The 21,741-nt window shown below is 43.0% G+C and overlaps 1 protein-coding gene across 2 annotated transcripts in view; it reads right to left on the bottom strand.

Annotated features, from left to right (window-relative positions):
• The window catches only part of ARHGAP42 (Rho GTPase activating protein 42), a 164,579-nt gene that overhangs the window by 70,515 nt on the left and 72,323 nt on the right, over positions 1–21,741 (bottom strand). For both annotated transcript variants that reach the window (XM_082219138.1, XM_082219139.1), the window contains exon 4: positions 14,129–14,200. In XM_082219138.1, coding sequence (XP_082075264.1) covers positions 14,129–14,200 — 72 coding nt within the window. The remainder of the gene's footprint in view (positions 1–14,128; positions 14,201–21,741) is intronic.

The following is a 21,741-nucleotide window of genomic DNA, read 5'->3' as shown; positions in this document are numbered from 1 at the left end:
AAAAAGCTTCCCCACCCTTGCACACCCGACAATATGTAGCTTATAGGCAACATCCATGAAGATCAGTGCTACCTTTCCCCCGATAATCCCGTAACCTCCTATTTGCCAGGAACAACCTGCGAAAGCAACTCCACCCCGCCTGCCATATATGGTTGGAAAGCAACGCAAAACATTTCATCACCTATTCTATTTGTTCCTCAAATTGAATTATTTCCCCTCCTGCACTTGTTTTCACAGCTAACGATATAAGCAGCTAACAGCATCAGAGGAGGACTTTAGCCCCCTTCTAAAGTAAAGGTGAAGAGTCCCCTGACCAGTCCAGTCGTGACCAACTCTGGGGTTGCAGCGCTCATCTTGCTTTATTGGCCGAGGGAGCCGGCGTACAGCTTCCAGGTCATGTGGCCAGTATGACTAAGCCACTTCTGGCGAACCAGAGAAGCACATGGAAACGCCGTTTACCTTCCCGCCGGAGCGGTACCTATTTATCTACTTGCACTTTTTGACGTGCTTTTGAACTGCTAGGTTGACAGGAGCTGGGACGGAGAAACAGGAGCTCACCCCGTCGTGGGGATTCGAACCACCAACCTTCTGATCAGCAAGTCCTAGGCTCTGTGGTTTAACCCACAGCACCACCCATGTCCCACTTGGCCCCTTTCTAGTGTTTCTTAATTCAGCCTTTGAGATCCCAGCGCCCTTCAGTTGTTTCTGACTACAACTAGGAGTTGTAGTCAGAAACATCTATTAGGAACCAAATTGGTGAAGCTGGTTTAGCTGAATCAGACTAAGCCTCTATTGCAGGTGTCCATTCTATACTTCTAGGTAGCATCAGAAGGCAACCATCACTCATTTCAGGAAGAAGTTCCCCCTTCCTGGTGGAATGTCACAAAATCTGGAGCGCTTTCTTTTGTTTGCACAGATCTGGCTTTCCAGATAGTCTCCTGTACTGTATCTTGGAAGCAATAAATTCTTTCCAGCCTCCTTAATCAGTGAGGAACACTGACCTCACCATCACTTTTGTTCCAATCTTTAGCCAGCTGTTAAGCTTTGGCCGCAAAGTCAGACTCTGTCCCCCCCCCCCCGCATGAAGTCTCTGATTCAATTTTCAATACCCACCCCTCCAAGAGACTTGTGGAATTTATAGGTTTTGCTCTTGCTTCTATGCTAAGTGCTTGGCCCAGTTCTTACTGAGAAGATTCTCCCAGAAGCCACTTGGCCACGGACCAAACATTTCCTCTAATGTGTGACCACCACAGGCTTCCAGTTTATGACTGGTGGGAGGGTCATAAATTGAGGGTCCCGTAGCAACCCCCTAAAAGCAAGGTTAGATTGTCTGCCAAACACTAAAGGCTGTTAAAGACAGTATGAGTGTCAAGCTGGAATAACTACAATATAATGGACCTACCACAGGCAAAGGGGCTCTATAAAGTGGGACTCTGCTCAGCACTAACCAGTCTACTTTTCCCCTCTTAAAAAGGAATATGTAACACTGGACATGATTACTGTGCTCAAATGTCACACTAAACCATAGGTAGGCAAACTAAGGCCCGGGGGCCGGATCTGGCTCAATCACCTTCTAAATCCAGTCTACGGACGGTCCGGGAATCAGCGTGTTTTGACATGAGTAGAATGTGTGCTTTTATTTAAAATGCATCTCTGGGTTATTTGTGGGGCATAGGAATTTGTTCGTTCCCCCTCCCCCAAAAAAATATAGTTCGGCCCTCCACAAGGTCTGAGGGACAGTGGACCGGCCCCCTGCTGAAAAGTCTGCTGATCCCTACACTAAACCATGGCTTAGCACAACATGCATGCGCAGGAAAAAGCCACAGTGAGCACCTTCCCTGTTGCATGGCTGGGAGAACTTCAGTTTTAGCTCAGCTGTGTTTTGATGGACAGACCGTGGTTAACATTAACTGTACTCATTTTTAAAAAAGTCTAACCTGGTGTAAACTAACCATAGTTAATGTTAATCACAGCTCTGGTTCCAGGTGACATAGCAAGTTGTGGCTGGGGAAACTCAGCCAGATGGGTGGGGTATAAACGATAAAATATTATGATTAGTTTAACAAAAGAGTAATGGAATGCTTTCTGACGCCTCCTACTGGAAACTCGGCCCATGTAAATACATTGACCTTGGTGTTGCTAAAGCAAAAACAATGCTTGAACCATAGAATTAGAGAATGGTAGCGTTGGAAAAGAACCCAGGGGTCATCTAGTCTTGCCCCCTGAAATGCAGGAATCACAATGGAAGTATCCATGACAGATGGCCAGCTGTCTGTACAAACTGTGGGGTTCATCTGCTGATTATAAAGTTGTCCATTTCTTCATTCTTATCATCTATCTATCTCAAATGGGCCCCAAAATATTACAGCCCCTAGCTTAGATGAGTTTCAAAGAGGATTAGACATGATCTTCATGAATTTGTCTATCTATTTCATGCAGTCATGATAGATATAGGGAATTTATAGGCAGCTCAACATAAAAAAAACCCCTAAGATCATGGCCACTGGTCTCATTACCTCCTGACAAATAGAAGGGGAAGAACTGGAGGCAGTGAGAGAATTTACTTTCTTGGACTCCATGATCACTGCAGATGGGGACAGCATTCATGAAATTAAAAGACGCCTGCTTCTTGGGAGAAAAGCAATGACAAACCTAGACAGCATCTTAAAAAGCAGAGACATCACCTTGCCAACAAAGGTCCGTATAATTAAAGCTATGGTTTTGCCAGTGGTGATGTATGGAAGTGAGAGCTGGACCATAAAGAAGGCTGATCGCCAAATAATTGATGCTTTTGAATTCTGGTGCTGGAGGAGACTCTTCAGAGTCCCATGGACTGCAAGAAGATCAAACGTATCCATTCTGAAGGAAATCAGCCCTGAGTGCTCGCTGGAAGGACAGATCCTGAAGCTGAGGCTCCAATACTTTGGCCACCTCATGAGAAGAGAAGACTCCCTGGAAAAGACCCTGATGTTGGGAAAGATTGAGGGCACAAGGAGAAGGGGACGACAGAGGACGAGAGGGTTGGACAGTGTTCTCGAAGCTATTAACATGAGTTTGACCAAACTGTGGGAGGCAGTGAAGACAGGAGTGCCTGGTGTGTTCTGGTCCATGGGGTCACGAAGAGTCGGACACGACTAAACAACAACATAGGCAGTATAACACTATTGGCTGATGGTGCAAACTGGGAGTGGGCTGTTGTTTTCCTTCCATTGCTTGTGTGTTTCCCATAAGCATCTGCTTAGCCAACTAGACCATTTGTCTTATCCAATAGAACTCTGCTTTTATCCTTGAGAGGATCACATGAAGACCGTGACTGATCCCGTCTTTGTGAAGGTTCATCCATAGAAAATTATGAGATGTTGCCACCAGTCTGGCAAACCTCCTGATGAAGCCTTAGGCAGCCCAACTATCTGGACAGTTTATTACCCCAACGGACAAGCACCCCTCTTCTTAAGCCTAGCTATAGAGACTTTGAAAAAGTAAAAAGTTTTAGATTTACACCCCCGCTCAAAGCCCAACTCTTGCCTTGTGAACTATATAACCTTAGAACACAAAAGGAGTGGCTTAACAACTGCGTGGTCTAGAATGTCAGGAAGATTAAGTGAGAAATTCCAGAAAACTGCCCTTTAAAGCCAAATGTCAACAAATAAAGAATTTTATTTTGGGGAAAAGGAGAGGGTCAGTGTGGGGAAGAGAATGAGAAAGGAGCCACACGTAAAGAAACTTGCACATCAAATCAAAATGCGATCTAACTTATGTGGTTACCTTTTACCTACTATCATAGAATCGGGGCTTCAGAGCATATGCAGAGTTCCATGGAGAAAAGTAGCCCTGAAGCTCTCCATTGCTGGGGTCCTGATTTTATTGTTTTAAGAACTGAGAGTGAAGTCCAACCTTTTTATTTAATTGTTGAGACCAGTAGAAATGGGCTCTGAACAAAGACTGCTTAGTTTTGGGACAATTACAAAACAGACTCGGGGTTGCTGATACAAACAAAAAATTATTTAGAAGTACCTTCATCTTCCTAATGACTCTGAAGGTACATCTCAGAACAGCTAGCCAATTCTGAAGAGTCAGTTAAGGAGGGATTACATTGAGAATGTGAATTCAGAAACAAAACCCAGGATATAATCAATGGAACTTACAGAAGTGCAGTGCACCATATGAAAAATAGGAAGATAACCGAAAAGCAAAATATGCACTTTTTGAAATATTACTTAAGTCTCTGGTGTGACAACTGCAAAAACGCTTCCTGCCAGAAATAACACATCAGAGATGTAAAAAATATTTCTAAAATTCTACTTTTCTGCATTTTCTGTCATATCTTTGAAACAAACAGCTTGAAATACGGCTTCCCCCTTCCAATAGGGAAGAAAACTTTAGATAATGCCCTGTAATATTTTTCCATACTGCGATCCATGCGAAGAGCAGCTTTCAGAAATGTAATATTTCTTAAAGGTTTTCTTCCCTTCTTTTGATTTCCTTAATTGTTTCAGCATGTTACTTGAAACAGTATCCTGTTTTGAAAACGAACAGCCAGAGGAGTGGAGTCTGCTTCCCTTCTTTATTCATCCTCTTCAAGTGTGTTTAATGAAATGTCATAGTGTGTATATATCCCTTGGACAATTCATCCTAAGAGCTGCTTTGCTCGACTAAGACCAAAGGTTCATCTGATTTAAGGTTCTGGTTCTAAGAGCATGCGAGAAGACAGACACTTCTGAAATCTTGAAGAGGGAAAGAAGGCAAACGTTTTCTGCCATTTGTTCCCACTGTCTGGCCCAGAGATGCTTGTCTCAAAATATGGTGGTTTCGTTTAACTGTAATGGCTTATGGCTGTTGTCAGACCTAGCCATTACCGGTGCCTTTCTTTGAAATTGAAATACTTTATTGTTCTTAACCTGAAACTGTTCTTAACCTGAAGCACCACTTTAGCTAATGGGGCCTCCTGCTGCCGCTGCGCCACTGCTGCACGATTTCTGTTCTCATCCTGAAGCAAAGTCCAAGGTACTATTTCTGGGTTAGCGGAGTCTGTAACCTGAAGCGTATGTAACCTGAAGCATATGTAACCTGAGGTACCACTGTACCGCCCTTCATTTGTAAATCTGGGGACAGTTTGCAATATAAAAAGACAAGTTAAAAAAACAACACAGTACATAATCCAAACAAGAACAGAAACTAACCAATAACTCCCTTACGATCTAGGTATAGCCAATCTTAAAATTCAGTTTTGCAAATCAGTTTGTGGCTTTTATAAGAGTTCTCATGAAAATTCATCTGGGAGGCCAACATATCCCTGCTTCCCAACCAGGGTCCCTCCATCAACCATCTACCACCACTGTGAGGGTACAATCGTTGGACCCTAATAAAGGCCCCAAACAGAGGGTGCCAAGGAAGACAGAGGAAAAAAATGAAGAGGGCTTTAAAAAAGGAAAAAGAAAGAAGCAGCAAGAAGAAAGGAAAGAGAGAGAAGAAAAGGAAAGAGGAAAAAAAGACAAAGGGGAAAGAAGCAATAAATAAAAATAAATAGGACTTCCTATTTTACATCTTCCAGTTAACATAAAAAAAGTTATTTAAGACATTCAGCCCATGATAACATCCGTCTTCTCCACTTTCTGCTACACAATATTTCTTTTAAATCCAAGTGTTTTGATGTTTATTTACAGATTCAGACTCTCTCTTTTTTTTATAATATTCGGAAGGGCTAACAGCAGATGGAGAAACAAACATACTTTAAAAAACAGCATCTGCTAAAACAACTTTTTCCCAGCAACTATCAAGCAACATCTCAGCACAGACCTTCCCAGTTGGACGGCCAGAACCGTCTTATGAGAAAATAAATCTCATGCTCAAGAACTGTTTACAATGCCCTTCCTGTTTACTGATGGGAAAAGGTGGCTTAAACCAAAGGCTAACCAGGGACATGCAGGCCTTCCTTTAGGCTGGCTAAGCAACCGTCGGCAGATTCTAGAGGCGAGTTGTTGTGAATGGCCACTTTTTTGGCCCTGACAAAGAAATGGACACACTTAGGTCCATTCATTTTCAGGGTCTGGTGCCTCCTACCTCATAGTGGAGATGTGCAATTCTCAAACCCTTTGTGGAACTCCAAATGATTCCCCAGAATGATGTCAGGGACTGGGAAGCCAAGACGAGGGCAGGGTGCATAGTTCAAGCTAGTTGCTGGTTTCCCAGACTAAGCTCAGGGGAAAGCAGGAGGCTTAGCTGGCAGCACAACCGCTGTTCTAAGCTGAAACTCTCCATCACTGGCCTTGTCTGCGAAATGAAGCCCAGAAAAAGCTATACCTCCCAGCCTAGGAACATTTGTGAAGCCCTGGAAGAGTATATCCCCTGTTCCAGAATACAGAGAGCCAGTGTGGTGTAGTGGTTAAGAGCGGTAGTCTCATAATCTGGGGAACCGGGTTCGAGTCTCTGCTCCTCCACATGCAGCTGCTGGGTGACCTTGGGCTAGTCACACTTCTTTGAAGTCTCTCAGCCCCACTCACCTCACAGAGTGTTTGTTGTGGGGGAGGAAGGGAAAGCAGAATGTTAGCCGCTTTGAGACTCCTTAAAGGGCGTGAAAGGCGGGATATCAAATCCAAACTCTTCTTCTTCTTCTTCTTCCTCACAAGGACTCTAAGCTCCCATCTTCCCTGACCATTGGCTGTGCTAGTTGGGGCTGATGGGAGTTCGACTCCGACAACGTAAGGCAAGAATTGAGACCAACCGAAGGACGTTTAATAGGTTTCGTCACCCAACCCCAGAAATGTGCTGGGAAGAAAAACATGCAGGGGTTCTGAGATGCGTTTGCAAATAATCTAAAACGAAGCTGGACAGCTGTCCTGCCCAATATCAGATCAATAGGCAAAACAAAGATCTTTTTAAAAAGATGTTGTTTTTAACATCTCTTTTGTGAAATTAATTTTTTTAAAAATAATTTTTACAGTGGTACCTCGGGTTACAGACGCTTCAGGTTACAGACTCTGCTAATCCAGAAATAGTACCTCAGGTTAAGAACTTTGCTTCAGGATGAGAACGAACGGACCTACCAAATGAATTAAGTTCTTAACCTGAGGTAACACTGTATTAGTTTTACAAGATAAATTTCACATTAGAATTTCAAGATCAAACAAGATTCTTCCGATTCTTAGGACTTCCCTCCTCCCCTCCGTGGGTCCTTTAGATATCTTAATCAACTGCATATTATTGTTAATCCAAATTATAATCCTCCAGTGTGTCCAAAATCTTTGTAACTTTGCAAAAGTTATTGAAAGCCATGTCAAAGAGTTCAAATGTTTACAGTGGTCTTTTAAATACAGTCTATATTTGTCCCATTCTCTATTGAAGTTTTGATCCTCCTGATTTCTGATTTTCCCAGAAAGATGTTAAAGAAGCCTTCTTCTTTGCCACCTCACTTCCATCAGTCAACATTTGTTCAAAGAACTGGAAGGAACCCCGAGGGTCATCTAGTCCAACCCCCTATGCTGCTTTTGGCCTAGCAGAGATCAGGGTAGAGTGCGTAATTCGCATGAAGAAGGTTTCAGGTTCAATCCCCATCATCCCCAGGAATGTCTGTGAAAGACCCTGTGCATCAAATCCTGGAGAATTGTTGCCGGTCAATGTACAGCGTTTCACTGAGTGAACTGGGACAACGGTCTGATCATTTACATGCTGAGCTCTGGGTTTAAACCAAGACAGAAGCTTTAAGTAGGCAAGAAATAAAGATATATTCATGTGGCTTCAGATTTTACCTTAGTATTGAATTATTCTACAGTATTAATTGGGCTGCAGGCCACACTATGTCAGGGACTCGGGGAGAGCTGGGGTTAGCAACGCAATTAAAGAAGCTGAGTTGGAAATCTTCTTTTTTAAAAAAATAATATTTATTGAGTTTCCAAAAAATTAAACACTACAAACAAAGAAGCAAAAGGAAAAAAACAAACGAAAAACAACACAATACAATACAAAAACACTACAAAACTGAGTTGCAAATCAAGATATCTGAGGAATCACCTTGTTCCCTACATTCCCTACCATCCTCTCTGAGGGTCTTTCTTGTGACGCAACAGGTATTTGTTCCACAGTTGTGCGACTAGGGTCTTTTAGCACAGCAGAACGCTTTCCTGCAGAACACACTTCCCATAACTGATGGACACGGCATTTTGTCTTCTATTGAATACTTCTCAAAACGTTTGTTTCTTCAAGCTTTCCCAGAGAGACAAGTCTATTCGCTGACAGTATTTGGCTGGTGGTATATTATGGCAATCTTACACGTTCAATGCATTTTTTGCTTTAAGTTTGTAACGTTTAACGCTCTTATAAAGGTTCCACGTAAATAAAACCAAGGGGTCCCTATCTGAAATGTCACTCCTGCTGCGAATTCACTAGGCAACTTAAGGTTCCCCTCCCTGCCCCAATCTGCAAACTGCAGATAATGGGATGGACTTATCTTACGAGACTGGTGGAAAGATCGCAGCAAGGATAATGTACACAGAGCGCTCGGAACACTCTGAAATGCCACATCAATGCAAAGCGGAGCCAAATCAACAGAGCAACAAACAGATCTGTCTCTTGCTGCGCCAAGACCAACAGAGAGGCAGATGTAAATGTTAGAGGAAAGAGAAGGAGCCTTCTTCAGTGTCTTTAAAAAAGCATCTCGGTTTGCCCCTTCTGTCTTCTTTGATCTGACACTGGCGGCAATAAAGAGGGAGATGAGCACTTCGGCAAACATTGCTAAATACTATTGTACAGGATGGAGGCTTTCGCCTAAATGAAGACAGCACAGCAACCCGTGATCTCAACAACATTACCAGCTGGGGACCAGCAAAACCACATTGACCAAATAAGGGAAGTGACTTCGTGCCTGAAATCCTTTCCCACTTAGCTCACTCTGCGTTTTTCTGTCATTTGTGCAATAAATGATAGGGGTCACCCTCCCCCACTTTCCCCTCACAGCTCGAATGGAATAAACTGCCTAGCGACCCGTATAATGTATAGCTGGGCTTGTGTAATCTTGGGGTGTGAGTAGGAGGTAGAGGAGAGAGAGAGAGAATTATATTTGCAGAGACCAATCCTACACAGAATCATAGAGATTCCCAAGGGTCTAGCCCCCTGCAATGCAGGAATCTCAGCTAAAGCATCCAGGACAGATGGCTATCCAACCTCTGCTTAAAAACCTCCAAGGAAGGAAAGTCCACAACTTCCTGAGGGAGACCATTCCACTGTCAAAACAGCTCTTACTGTCAGGAAGATCTCAGAATCTCCTCTCTTCTAAGTTGAAGCCATTGGTGCGAGTCTTGCCCTCCAGAGCAGGAGAGAACAAGCTTGCTCCATCTTCCATATAACAGCCCTTGAAATATCTGAAGATGGCTATCATAGCTCCTCTCACTCTTCTCTTTTCCATGTAAAACATACCCAACATCCTCAACTGTCCTGTCCCTCATAGGGCTTGGTTTCCAGGTCCTTGATCATTTTGGTCGCCCTCCTCTGCACACGTTCCAGCTTGCCAATATCCTTCTTTAAATTGTGGCGCCCAGAACTGGACCCAATATTCCAGGTGTGGTCTGATCAGGGCAGGATAGAATGGTAATAGAGACACTGGACTGCTGATGCAGCCTAGAATAGCATTAGCTTCTGTTGTTGCTACAACACACAGTTGACTCATATTAAGCTTCTGGTCCACTAAGACCTCAATATCCTTTTCATGCGTCTTACGAGTAAGCCAGGTGTCCCCCATCATATAGGCTTGTAACAATCCGAAGCTATTTAAACTTGCTCCATGACATTTTCATTCCACAGGACAGTTACATAACCAACACAGTAAAAGGTTCTTATTTTCTGCAAATGAAGTTCTTCCTTAACTCCTTTAGCTCCTCTGTATTAAGACTTCCAAAAATGTCTGAAATAGTTTTATTTTACTGTCCCTGCATGTGTTTATTGAAATTAATATTTCCAAGCTGATGTTTTGAAACATCCTTCCCAAAATAGCAGAGCAATTATAGAGCATCTATTAAATATTATGGGGTGAGGATTCTAAGAATGGAAAGCTGGAGAGAGCCGCGGGGCTATGAAAACCCTGGGAACGCAAGCTGTTTATATCACTGAAAAAGTTTCGTAACTTGGAGGGTTTCCTCCTCCGTTTTGGAAACCAAATCAGAACAGTTCACCCAGACGCTGCTGGCTTCCCATGAACTTCAGCATCACTCAAACAGCATTCTATTTTTTTTTTAATCATATTTATTAAAATTTCCAATAATAACAGAATAGGAAAATAAGAAAGATAAAGGAAAGAAAGAAAAAGAGAAACTAACTTAGACCCTTCTTTTCATAACCTTCTTTCTGGGACTTCCTCCTTCCCCTCCCGATTGTATTCCCCTTTATCCAAGTTGGTTCCACAAGTTCTCATCCCCAATTAAACCTAATATATTATACTCATAAACCAATTTAAATTTACACCATCTTAGCATCACTCCTCGTCTTATAATAGAACAAAATTTTCCCCAAGATCCGCTCTCATTTCTTCCACGAGTTCCCCCTTTCTAAAAAAAAAAGAAAAAACAGAAACGTAAAGTATCAAAGTTATAAAGAATATAAGATAGAAAGTATAGAAAAATTCAAAAAGTTGGTTACAAAGCCTTTGGATTCTAAGGTTCCCCCTCCCTTCCCCGGTTTTGATTCCCCATGTCCATTTGTCTGTATGTTGTCGGCCTGGAGATCTTAAGTCCACAGCCAAATTTATCTCAGTCCATCATGCTGTTTTCTTCGGATTTGATTGTCTTAATGATGTTTAACGTCGAAAATCCAATCTAATAGAGGCCTTTAATTTTCTTTAATCTTTTGTTGCTCCTCCCATTATTCTTTCCGTGTCGTATTCAGTCATCTACTCTTTTATTTCTTGGTTTCTCAGGTTTCTGTCTTGTTCAGCTGTCAAAACATTCTTGTTCCAAAATTTAACGTCTCTACAGAGGTTTGTTATTCAGGGACACAGACTTACGTCCAGTTCCTTTCTTGCTTCAATGGAAGATTCTATTGTGTTATAGTCACCTCTGTAGACAAAATAATATTTCAGTTCTGCAGCTTTCCCAGGAGATAAGACCTTTACACATCCCAGAGTAGTTTTCCACATACGACACTTGTAATGTCCCGAATCCCCTCTAGAGGGATTACAATAACTTTGTATCCTCTAATCCAAAAGTCAATTTGTTGTTTCTTTTTCCCGACAGTTTATATCCATATTTATATCAAATTGTAACAAAATTAACCAGCAAAGAACTTGTAGCAAAGTCCTCTTTATAATTTCCAGTTTTGACAGCTCCTTTGACAGCTGTCAAAATCTCCATCTCTCTTCGCCAGGCTGTCCGAATCGCCCCGGTTCCCAGGGGGGGGTTGCTTTTTCCTCACCCTCGACTCCTCTCCTCCAGCACAGTTCTTATAATTCACATCGTGGAGTTGGTAATTTTTATCATCAATAAGCTTCTGAATAGATCTTGGTTTCTCAGTCCTTGTTTTAGCATGTTTACAATCAGGGAGGGGACTGACTTCCTTTTTTGGATCCCCTCCCGCTCGTGCCAAATCCGGAAAAAATTTTCTTTTTTCCTCCTTTTAAACCCGGTTGCCCAATTACTCACGGGTTGTTGATCAATTGTCCGAATTTCCTTTGGAAGAAGCCAGCGCTCTCCGCCGAATGGCATGCGGCTGCGCCCGGCAGGGGAAGCGGAGGACTCAAAGCACCACGCTACTCCCCGGCGCCCGATCCGTAGCCTTTAAAAAGGCTCTTTCACAAGCCGGGAGAGCGATAACGGTGCCAGCCGAGTCACCATGTCCACGGGATCCGTTCCCGTGGTTTCTAAGGGTCCCCGCGTCGCCGGCGCGGTAGGACCCAGCCCCTGCCGAGCAGACTCCCTCCGGAGCTCGGAGGGAGTCCGCCATTCGGCGATGGCGCCAACCCGGAAGTCCACTCAAACAGCATTCTAAACAATAATTTAATGCCGGCCTATGTTTCTGTCACAATGCCGGATTCATTCACAGCTACTTTGCAAACCTCTCACCTCCAATTAACATGTCACTTTTATTTTACAGCAAAAAGGGCATTTCTGCGGTGTGTGGAGAGATGCACAACCTGCCCCACAACTCAGGGAGGGGCAGATGCAGACGTCCCCCTCCTCTTTGAACACATTGGAATAATCCAGGGTTCCCCAAACTTTGCTCTCCAGCTGTTTTTGGACTACAGTTCCCATCATCCCTGACCACTGGTCCTGCTAGCTAGCGATGATGGGAGTTGTAGTCCAAAAATAGGTGGAAGCTCAAGTGCGGAAAACTCTGGAGCAATCTAATGCACAGTAACAGGCGGCTTCCGATGCTTATTCACATTCAGAGACGTACCGCAGAGATTTATAATAGTCATAGTAGTTGGGTCCAGGCTATCATATCATGACTTAATAAATCAAGCAGTGTATGTCCAAATCCAGCCATTTCGCTTTACATAAGCAGAGATACACGTTCAGGAAATCACAGTCCGCGTTAAAACATGGCTTCATGTCCTGGCTAAGCCGGAAGCCACTAGCTGGTTCTGACACAATAAGAAGCTATAACAGGAGAGAGCTGTTGTGCTCAGGCCCTGCTTTTGGGCTCCCCATAGTGGGTATCTTGTTGGCCACTGTGATCAGGATGCTGAATAGGTGATCCTGTGATCAGGATGCTGAATAGGTGGGTCACTGGCAAGATCCAGCAGACTCTTACATTCTTAATTAACTGAGGCTTGTTTCCTTGCTTGTGCTGAGGTAATAATAATAATAATATTTTATTTACAGTGGTGCCCCACAAGACGAATGCCTCGCAAGACGGAAAACTCGCTAGACGAAAGAGTTTTCCGTTTTGGAGGTGCTTCGCAAAACGAATTTACTATGGGCTTGCTTCGCAAGACGACAATGTCTTGCGAGTTCCTGCTGGTTTTTTCCCCTTTCCCCCCTTTTTCTAAGCCGCTAAGCCGCTTATCAGCTGATCCGATCAGCAGATAAGCCGCTAAAAGCCGCTAAAAGCCGCTAATAGTGCTAATCCGCTAATCCGTCAATGGGCTTGCTTCGCAAGACGAAAAAACCGCTAGACGAAGAGAATCACAGAACGGATTCTTTTCGTCTTGCCCTCGAGGCACCACTGTATACCCTGCCCATCTGGCTGGGTTTCCCAATCAAATATTAAGAACATAAGGTAAAGTTAAAGGGACCCCTGACCATTAGGTCCAGTCGTGGCCGACTCTGGGGTTGCGGCGCTCATCTCACTTTATTGGCCGAGGGAGCCGGCGTACAGCTTCCGGGTCATGTGGCCATCATGACTAAGCCACTTCTGGCGAACCAGAGCAGCTCACGGAAACGCCGTTTACCTTCCCTCCGGAGCGGTACTCTGGAGCAGGGACCGAGCTCACCCCGTCACAGAGATTCAAACCGCCAACCTTCTGATCGGCAAGTCCTAGGCTCTGTGGTTTAACCCACAGCGCCACTCGCGTCCCAAATTAAGAACATAATACAGCATTAGACATTAAAAACTTCCCTAAACAGGGCTGCCTGTCTTTTAAAAGTAGGATAGTTGCTTATTTCCTTGACATCTGATGGGAGGGTGCTCCACAGGGCAAGTGCCACTACCGAGAAGGCCCTCTGCCTGGTTAGAAATGACTGCCTGCAGATGAAAAATCATGGTTCATATCTAGGGAAGGTATCTTACATCAAGATATCTCACAACAATGGGCATTAATTAAAGATTGCTGGCGATTCCTTTACTTTGCTGATTTCCCCCTGAAACACCAAGTGGGAACATAACATCAGAATTTATTTATTTATTGATGAGGGTATCCTTGTGTGGACGCTGGGGAAAAACTTGTATGTATGAGCAGCACCAAGTCCACCATAAACTGCGTGCCCAGTGATGAGTATTCATGGCTTCATCATGCAGTACAGTTTAGCTGTGGGGCTGATTAATTTGCTTTGCAATACTTGTATCCTGTTTTATAGTCCTGAGAGGCTCTGAAAGCAGCTTACAAGTGATGTTTACAACGGAAAAAATCACATTAAGTCTAGTACCAGGGACAGAAACCACAAAATGAAGCAGTGACCGTGAATAACAATATTCAGAAACAACTTACTTTTGCTGCACCTATTTGTTCCTTGCGAAATTTCTCCAGTGGGGCTATTAAAACATCATTAGCATTCTGGATCTGAAATACATGTGAAAAAATATACATCAGTTTGGAATACAACATTTTTAGTCAACTATAATTCTGATTCACCAACTTCTCAGTTGAGAAGTAGCAAAATTCCTGAAGTAATTCAAAAGAGTTGGAAAGGACCCTGAGGATCATCTAGTCTAACCCACAACAATGCAGAAATCTATTGCCCAGTGTGGGATTCGAACCCAGAACCCTGAGATTAAGAATCTCACGCTCTACTGACTGAGCTATTCCACTGACTACCGAGTCAGCTATTTCCAAAGAGCAAGCTGTATATGAAGACACCGGCTAAATTACGATTAAGTCTGTAACCTTCCACAGGCTTAGTAGAGCGTAAGGCCAGATCTGTACACATCAAAGAAGCATTTCAGTTAAACGCGCTGCAAACTTTGTATGAGAAATCAGGCTAGCAAAAAATGGAACTCCACAGCGCCATCTGGTGTCACAGTATTAGAATGCATAAACAACACATATAAAGCGCTTTTCTTTGCCAATGTAGCTGAGTCCTAAGACTCATTGGATTCAGCTGGATTGATTTCTGAATAAATAAACATTAAGCAACCTGGGAACCTCTGCTTTCTTTGTTCTTACCTTTAAAAGTTAAAGGACTAGAACCTTTGCTTTATGACACATAAAGTAAGTTACTAGCCCTCATGGTACCAAAATAGTCTTTGCTAATATGTGGATAAACAACCATCTCTTAATCTTTTGGCAATCAATATATATATATATATAGAGAGAGAGAGAGAGAGTTGGTAACAAACACTCACAGCTGAAAGTATATCTGACTAAATCAGCATGACAAATCAGTCTACTGGAAATCGACGGACTTAAGTTACCATATTTACACAAATCTAATGCATCATCAAATCTATGTGCACCCTAATTTTCCTGACGAATTTTGGCCAAAAAAGGTGTGCATTACATTCGAACAAATACGGTAGTTGTGTCTATTTATTTCATTGGTTCTTCTCTAAGTATGACTTAGATGGAAGCACTAGATAAAACAGTTTTTACTTGGGGCCTCAAAGACAGAAGAGTAAGCTGTGGAAAAAATGTATTTCCATAGAGCATCCACACTGAAAAGGCCCTAATCTTGCTCTAAACTCTGAAGCAAGTCACAAATGAAGAATTTGGGGGAAAGATTGTCCTTTACTCCTTCCCATGTTTAACAATAGTAGAATCACACCAATACACATATAATTAACACAAGTTGCAAAATCAAGCTTTTCCTGATATTGAGTTTGGTTTAGCTTGGTGCAGAATATATATATATATATATATATATATATATATATATATATATATGCATAAAGTATACCCAGATGCCTGTTTAAAATATATTGCACTGCATATTCACGAAGAACTTGTTTTTTAAAAAAATATGATTTCTGGCCAACTGCTATGATTGTTCCCACTACATTTATTCCTAGCAATCTCTCTAGATAGGAAATCTAAATAGTCATTCCATCTGTCCCCAAAATTCCCCATTTGTGAGATTGAAGCTGGGTTCGTTGTAGTTGTAGTAGTTTGGTTTAAAGCATATAAATATTTAAAGAGAAGAAACATCATTATACTTAAGACTCCCCGAACTGCAGTTGTTTTAGAGTAATTAAGTTTTAGTGTTTGAGCAGTGATGTATTTCAGTGCTAATTGTGGGATACAAGGGCAAGACGACTGTCTGGAGCAAAGTTTAATACAGCTATTCTCCCCGCCTCACCCACAAATAATTTGAATTTGGTGGGTAATTTTTATCTGTTATAATCGCCTTCTACTTAACATACCAAATGAACTGTTGGAGATATTTTGATAGCTGGTGCTTAAAGCTGTCAGTTGAACTGGGGGGAAAGAGGCTAACATGCCAGTCATTACTCTTAAAATCAATTACCATCAGAGTACCTTATCTATATGGAACAAGAACGACACACACAAACACCGTCAATGAGACCTCTCTGCAATAGGTTTCACGGCCATGCTTTACAACTTACTTGTAACTCAGTATTATATAGCAAAAGCAAACCCTGAAAAGATATACTACAAATTAGGGATGGGGAGGAATCTGTTCTCGTTTTTGCACTGGGCGAACCCAATGTGATGCTTCCAAACTTGCTTGCGGACTGGAAGACAACTCTCCGATTACGCCCTTCTACGGATTGCAATTCATGGCATGCAAAAAACATACAAAACTATAAATTTCACATAAGGGATAAAGTACAAAATGCATAGTTTGTGGGGGAATGCATTGAAAAGCATGTATTTTATGTAAAGAAGTACATGCAAACACATGTACAATTTAAATGTGAGCTTATTTGTGCATCCTTTTCCAAAAATACGTGCAAAAGGTGAACCTATAATCAAGCACCAGATAGGCAGCTTGGTCTAACCCTACTATAATTCCTTGAAGAGCTCCAGCAGTGGTTCTTGGGAACTATTTTCAGCCACACTATTCCTCCTCATCAGTAATGTGCAAAAACCTCCCTACTACAGCCACAGGGATTTCCAGCTTACCAGAAAGTTAACATTGCATATTCAGGGCATTTCTCTGCACAAGTAGATATGTAATTTTCCCAAAGCAGGATTTTCTAAGTGAGTAAGTTTGGATTCTGAAATGGGAACACGTCAGTCCCTCCTCAAAGTGCTGACTGGTCTGTTGTTTCACCATCTGCCAGATTCTTACTCAGAAGACCAGACTATAAAAACACCCTAATAACTAATTGTGAAACAATTCTCTCTCTTGCTGTTCTCTGTTGCTTCGTCCCGCTTCCCCAAACACACGCAAATCCAGGAACGATATTTAGAAACTTGTTGGTTTATTCAAACCATGTACCAGTACTTTGGAAACAGCAACTTCTGGGGAGATCAATTGTATCCTTACTGATAATTTACACATAGACATTGTGGCACAGCCGACTTTTTACCACAAAATTACAACACCTAATGAAGACAGCAGAGAAATCGGTGCTCCACTAGATTTAAAGGCCCAAGATAAAGCAGCAAAATCAGAATGTGCTAGATATTGTGGAATTCCATTAAAGGTTGGGCAGAAGAATAGGACTAACTTTGGCAGGTGCCTAAAATCATGCCAAGCAAACAAACAAAAATAAAACTATAGCAACAAAAAGAAATGTGGCCAAGTTAGATAGAGTTCAATAATTTGGGTAGTGTCATGGGAAAGGCCTTTTCTCCAATAGCTACTTGCCCAAAGGTAAGGTCACCTGAAGAATCTGTCTGATGTACAGTGGTACCTTGGTTTTCGAGTGTCTCAGAAGCCGATGTTTCGAACACTGAAAACCCGGAAGTAAATGCTTTTCGGAAGCCGAATCACTTCCACTGTGTTTTTCTCAATTGAAATTGCTGGCCACTCTTTGCACCTTGGTTGTCAAACATTTTGGAAGTCGAATGGACTTCCGGAACGGATTATGTTCGACAACCGAGGTACCACGGCCAAGGAGGTTCATGGGGTTTCAGGCATGGTTGACTTGGGTTTAGTATGTTTTCCATTCCTCTTCTATACCGAAGGGTGTGTGTGGATTACTCAAAAGCTACAATAAAAGCTCTCTACTACACCACAGAAATGAATGAATACAGAAATGAATGCTGTGTTTCCCGTAGAACACAGATTTAAAATGACAGAGATTATTAAATTTGATACCGTAGAAAAATAATTTGGCACGTTCTGGTACCTCTGTCAAGATCTGGAACTCAGCAAACACAAGAGATCCCAAAATGCTAATGTCACAAGAGGAGGTTTTGGTTTATGAGGTCATCTTAACAAGGAAAAACACACAAGCATTCCCAGGCACCCAAATGCTGGCTCTCAAAAATTACTAAGAAAAGCCTGTAATAAGTACCTTATGTTGCTGGTCACTGATTCCCCACCCCGCTCCCCGATTCCAGCCTTTCCACAAGCGGTACAAGCCAAATCTTCATGCAGTGCGTACGTCAGGAATTCATAGAAAAGGGGAACTGTGGCCACAATTGTTCCTCCTTGTGAGGTCGACGTGCAAGGTGAACAAACACATTTAATTGCATTTTTATTTTTATTTTTTTAGAAATGTTAACAGCCTGAAGTAAACAAAATACAAACATGGGTTGGGTTTTCTTTTTCAGCAAGTCAATAGAAGCAGACTAGCACCATAAGGAAGTGTTTCAGGATATAATGGTTTCCCAGTAGTGATGTATGGAAGTGAGAGCTGGACCATAAAGAAGGCTGATCGCCAAATAATTGATGCTTTTGAATTATGGTGCTGGAGGAGACTCTTGAGAGTCCCATGGACTGCAAGAAGATCAAACGTATCCATTCTGAAGGAAATCAGCCCTGAGTGCTTACTGGAAGGACAGATCCTGAAGCTGAGGCTCCAATACTTTGGCCACCTCATGAGAAGAGAAGACTCCCTGGAAAAGACCCTGATGTTGGGAAAGATGGAGGGCACAAGGAGAAGGGGACGACAGAGGACGAGGTGGTTGGATAGTGTTCTTGAAGCTACCAGCATGAGTTTGACCAAACTGCGGGAGGCAGTGGAAGACAGGAGTGCCTGGCATGCTCTGGTCCATGGGGTCACGAAAAGTAGGACACGACTAAACAACAACAACAACAGATACTATCAGGGGTGTATGGGGTGTTAAGGGAAGAGGAGTGCCTCTTGTAGGGGACATGTTGTGCTTCTTCTGGGGTAGGTTGCCTACCTTTGGTCCCAAGTCTCCGCTACCTTGCAGGATATCTTTGAGAGAAGAAAAGGCTAAGGAGCAAACCCTACAGAAATCCACAGTCCCTAAGATGGTTGGATGGTTCCTTGTATGCCTCTTTCCAGCAATTCCTGCAGCCAGGCTGGTGCGAAACATATTGCTCTGCTTTCCTTTGGACCACATCAGTGTGGTCAAGCGATGGGCCTTGTTATCTGGGCAGCCCAGGGCCTCCAAACACACTGCCTATGCTTGCGCCCCAAGGAGCTCATTTCAGTGCTGCTAATGCAGCCATCTGATTTCACCCTGGAAGGACAGATGGATGCCCACAATATATGATCATTTGTTAGAACAGATCGGAGACTGTGTCCGCTTCACCTTACCTTTAGGTACCATGGCCATAGCTACACATATCTTGGTCCTGGTAAGGCAACAATGTCTTTCCACTGATTTTTGTAAACTGCTCTGGGAGCTCTTTTACCTAACACAGGGGTATGCAACCTTTAAGACAAAAAGAGCCACTTGGACCCGTTTCCGAAGGAAAAAAAACTGGGAGCCGCAAAACTCGTCATTATAAAAATAACTTTTTTGTCACTTTTTTTTAATTCTTTGTTTGACCCCTCAGAATTACTCCTCCTCATTGAAATAAACGTTAAAATAACAAGTTACCTTTTTGTGTGTGTGTGTTCTTCACTCCCCTTCAAAACAGTGACCAGCGTACATGCCCCCTTTCAATGCAGTGACCAGCATACATGCCCCTTACAATGTAGCGGGCGGGCGGGACGGTGACGTCGGGACGGTGCGTGACTAACGCACGCACCGCCCCCATGCGACATCACAGCCAGTACAGCGCCCGCCACAGTGGGGAGTGTCGGGGCACACAATGCGCCTCCTCCCCTCGCTAGTATCTGCCCCGGAGCCACGGCAAAGGTGTAAAAGAGCCACATGCGGCTCTGGAGCCGCGGGTTGCAGACCCCTGACCTAACACATAGAATATAAATGCTTTAATGAGATATTACAGATGCAACGGCAACGCCACCCCCAATTTCTAGGCTCAGTTTTAAAAAAGCCAATGGTTGCATGCAATGCTAAACCAAGGCTGTGATTGTTATTCAGCCTAAGGGCTGGATCCATAACTGGTCCAGACTCTGTAGAAGACATCCGATGATTTAAATTTCAAGCTAGGAGGAGGCACAGACTTATCTCTGAGCGTAGCACTATATTTCCACAGCATTAAGGCCAGGACAAAGCTCTGCTTGAGGACAGGCTAATAGAGAAATGATTTTGTATTCATGGTCCCTCTACACTGAGCAGCACTGACCCACAGAAAAAGCTGTTTGGGGGGTTAAGGAGAAAGAACAGAAAGAATCCAAGCGTAACTGTTGTGCTGGAAGAAAGTAATTGAAAGTTGTATTTTAAAATATCGTTTTCATGAATGAACATGTCCAGGCACCCAGCCAAAATCAGCGTAGCTGTTTGTAATGGTACCATGCCTGAGAGCCCTTAAAACTTAAGAGACTACTGTGCAGTCCTCGATTCAGGAGAGTCAGAACACAGATTCACACTACTCACGCCATAAAAACATCCTGAGAAAAGGGGCACAATTATTTTTAAATGTACAGTGGTACCTTGGGTTACATACGCTTCAAGTTACAGACTCCGCTAACCCAGAAATATTACCTCAGGTTAAGAACTTTGCTTCAGGATGAGAACAGAAATCGTGCGGTGTTGGCGGGAGGCCCCATTAGCTAAAGTGGTGCTTCAGGTTAAGAACAGTTTCAAGTTAAGAACGAACCTCCGGAACGAATTAAGTACTTAACCCGAGGTACCACTGTAATACGAATGGGTGGCCAAGCAGTTGCTTAAAGACTGCGTCTGGCTCCTAAATGATTTTTTCCTGGCCCCTAGCAACCCTAAATTTTGCCCACAGCTTCACTCATAGCAGGGGAAGAAGAAAATTGGTGTCATATATATAGTTTTACACACACACTTTTAAGGGAATACAGAAGTCCCACACTAACATTGTAACACTTTAGAATTTTGCATGTGGTGGCCTGACTCTGCCAGAATATGTATATAACTATGAAACTCCTACTACTAGAAGATGCCACTGGCACTGTGGTGCCAAATCTCTCACGACTGGGGTGGGGGAGTAAGTCTGTGCTTCCTGGAGACTTGAAAGGAACTTCAGAGTCATCCTTGCATTAAGAGAAAAAGACATTTATAGTCAAGTGATGGGCTCATTCTAACACCTCATTATCTTTTTCATAAAATTTAAATAGACGGACAGGTGACACCCCCCCCCATGTCCCTCTTTCAAAAGGAGCAAGATTCCAACCCTCCAGAGCAAATGAGGAGTGAGCACAGGAATCCTTGTGCCAGTGGATCCATTTAGCAGGATACCTGCAGTTTCTTAGTCACGAATCAGAAATCCTCAATTGGATTCCCACCTTTGCATGCATTTGCTGGGTGACCTTAGGCGAGCTGTTTACTATTGTTGCACTTATTAGTTGCTTTTTTACAAAAGGTAAACTCAAAGTGACTTCCTTTAGTGAAAGCCAGCATAAAACAAAGCAAAATAAAAGCTAAAAACCATTCATGTATATAAAATATGGTCTAACACATCCTACGCACTAAAAGGAGGCAGCGCTTTCTAAAACTCTCCAAGTTAAAGGCCAAAATCCTGGCTGAAAAGAAACGCTTTTGCCTGGCACTAAAAGTAGGCAATGATGGTACCAGGAAGGCCTCCCTTAGGAGAGTGTTCCATAAGTGGGGAGCCACCACTAAAAAGGCCTGTTCTCTGGTTGCCGCCTGCCACACCTCCCTCAGAGAGGGCACATGGAGAA

This window comes from Podarcis vaucheri (genome assembly GCF_965113315.1).
Source record: "Podarcis vaucheri genome assembly, chromosome: 4".
NCBI classification, from domain to species: domain Eukaryota; kingdom Metazoa; phylum Chordata; class Lepidosauria; order Squamata; family Lacertidae; genus Podarcis; species Podarcis vaucheri.
Note: the sequence above shows the minus strand (reverse complement) of the source record. Positions and strands in the feature narration are given on the sequence as shown.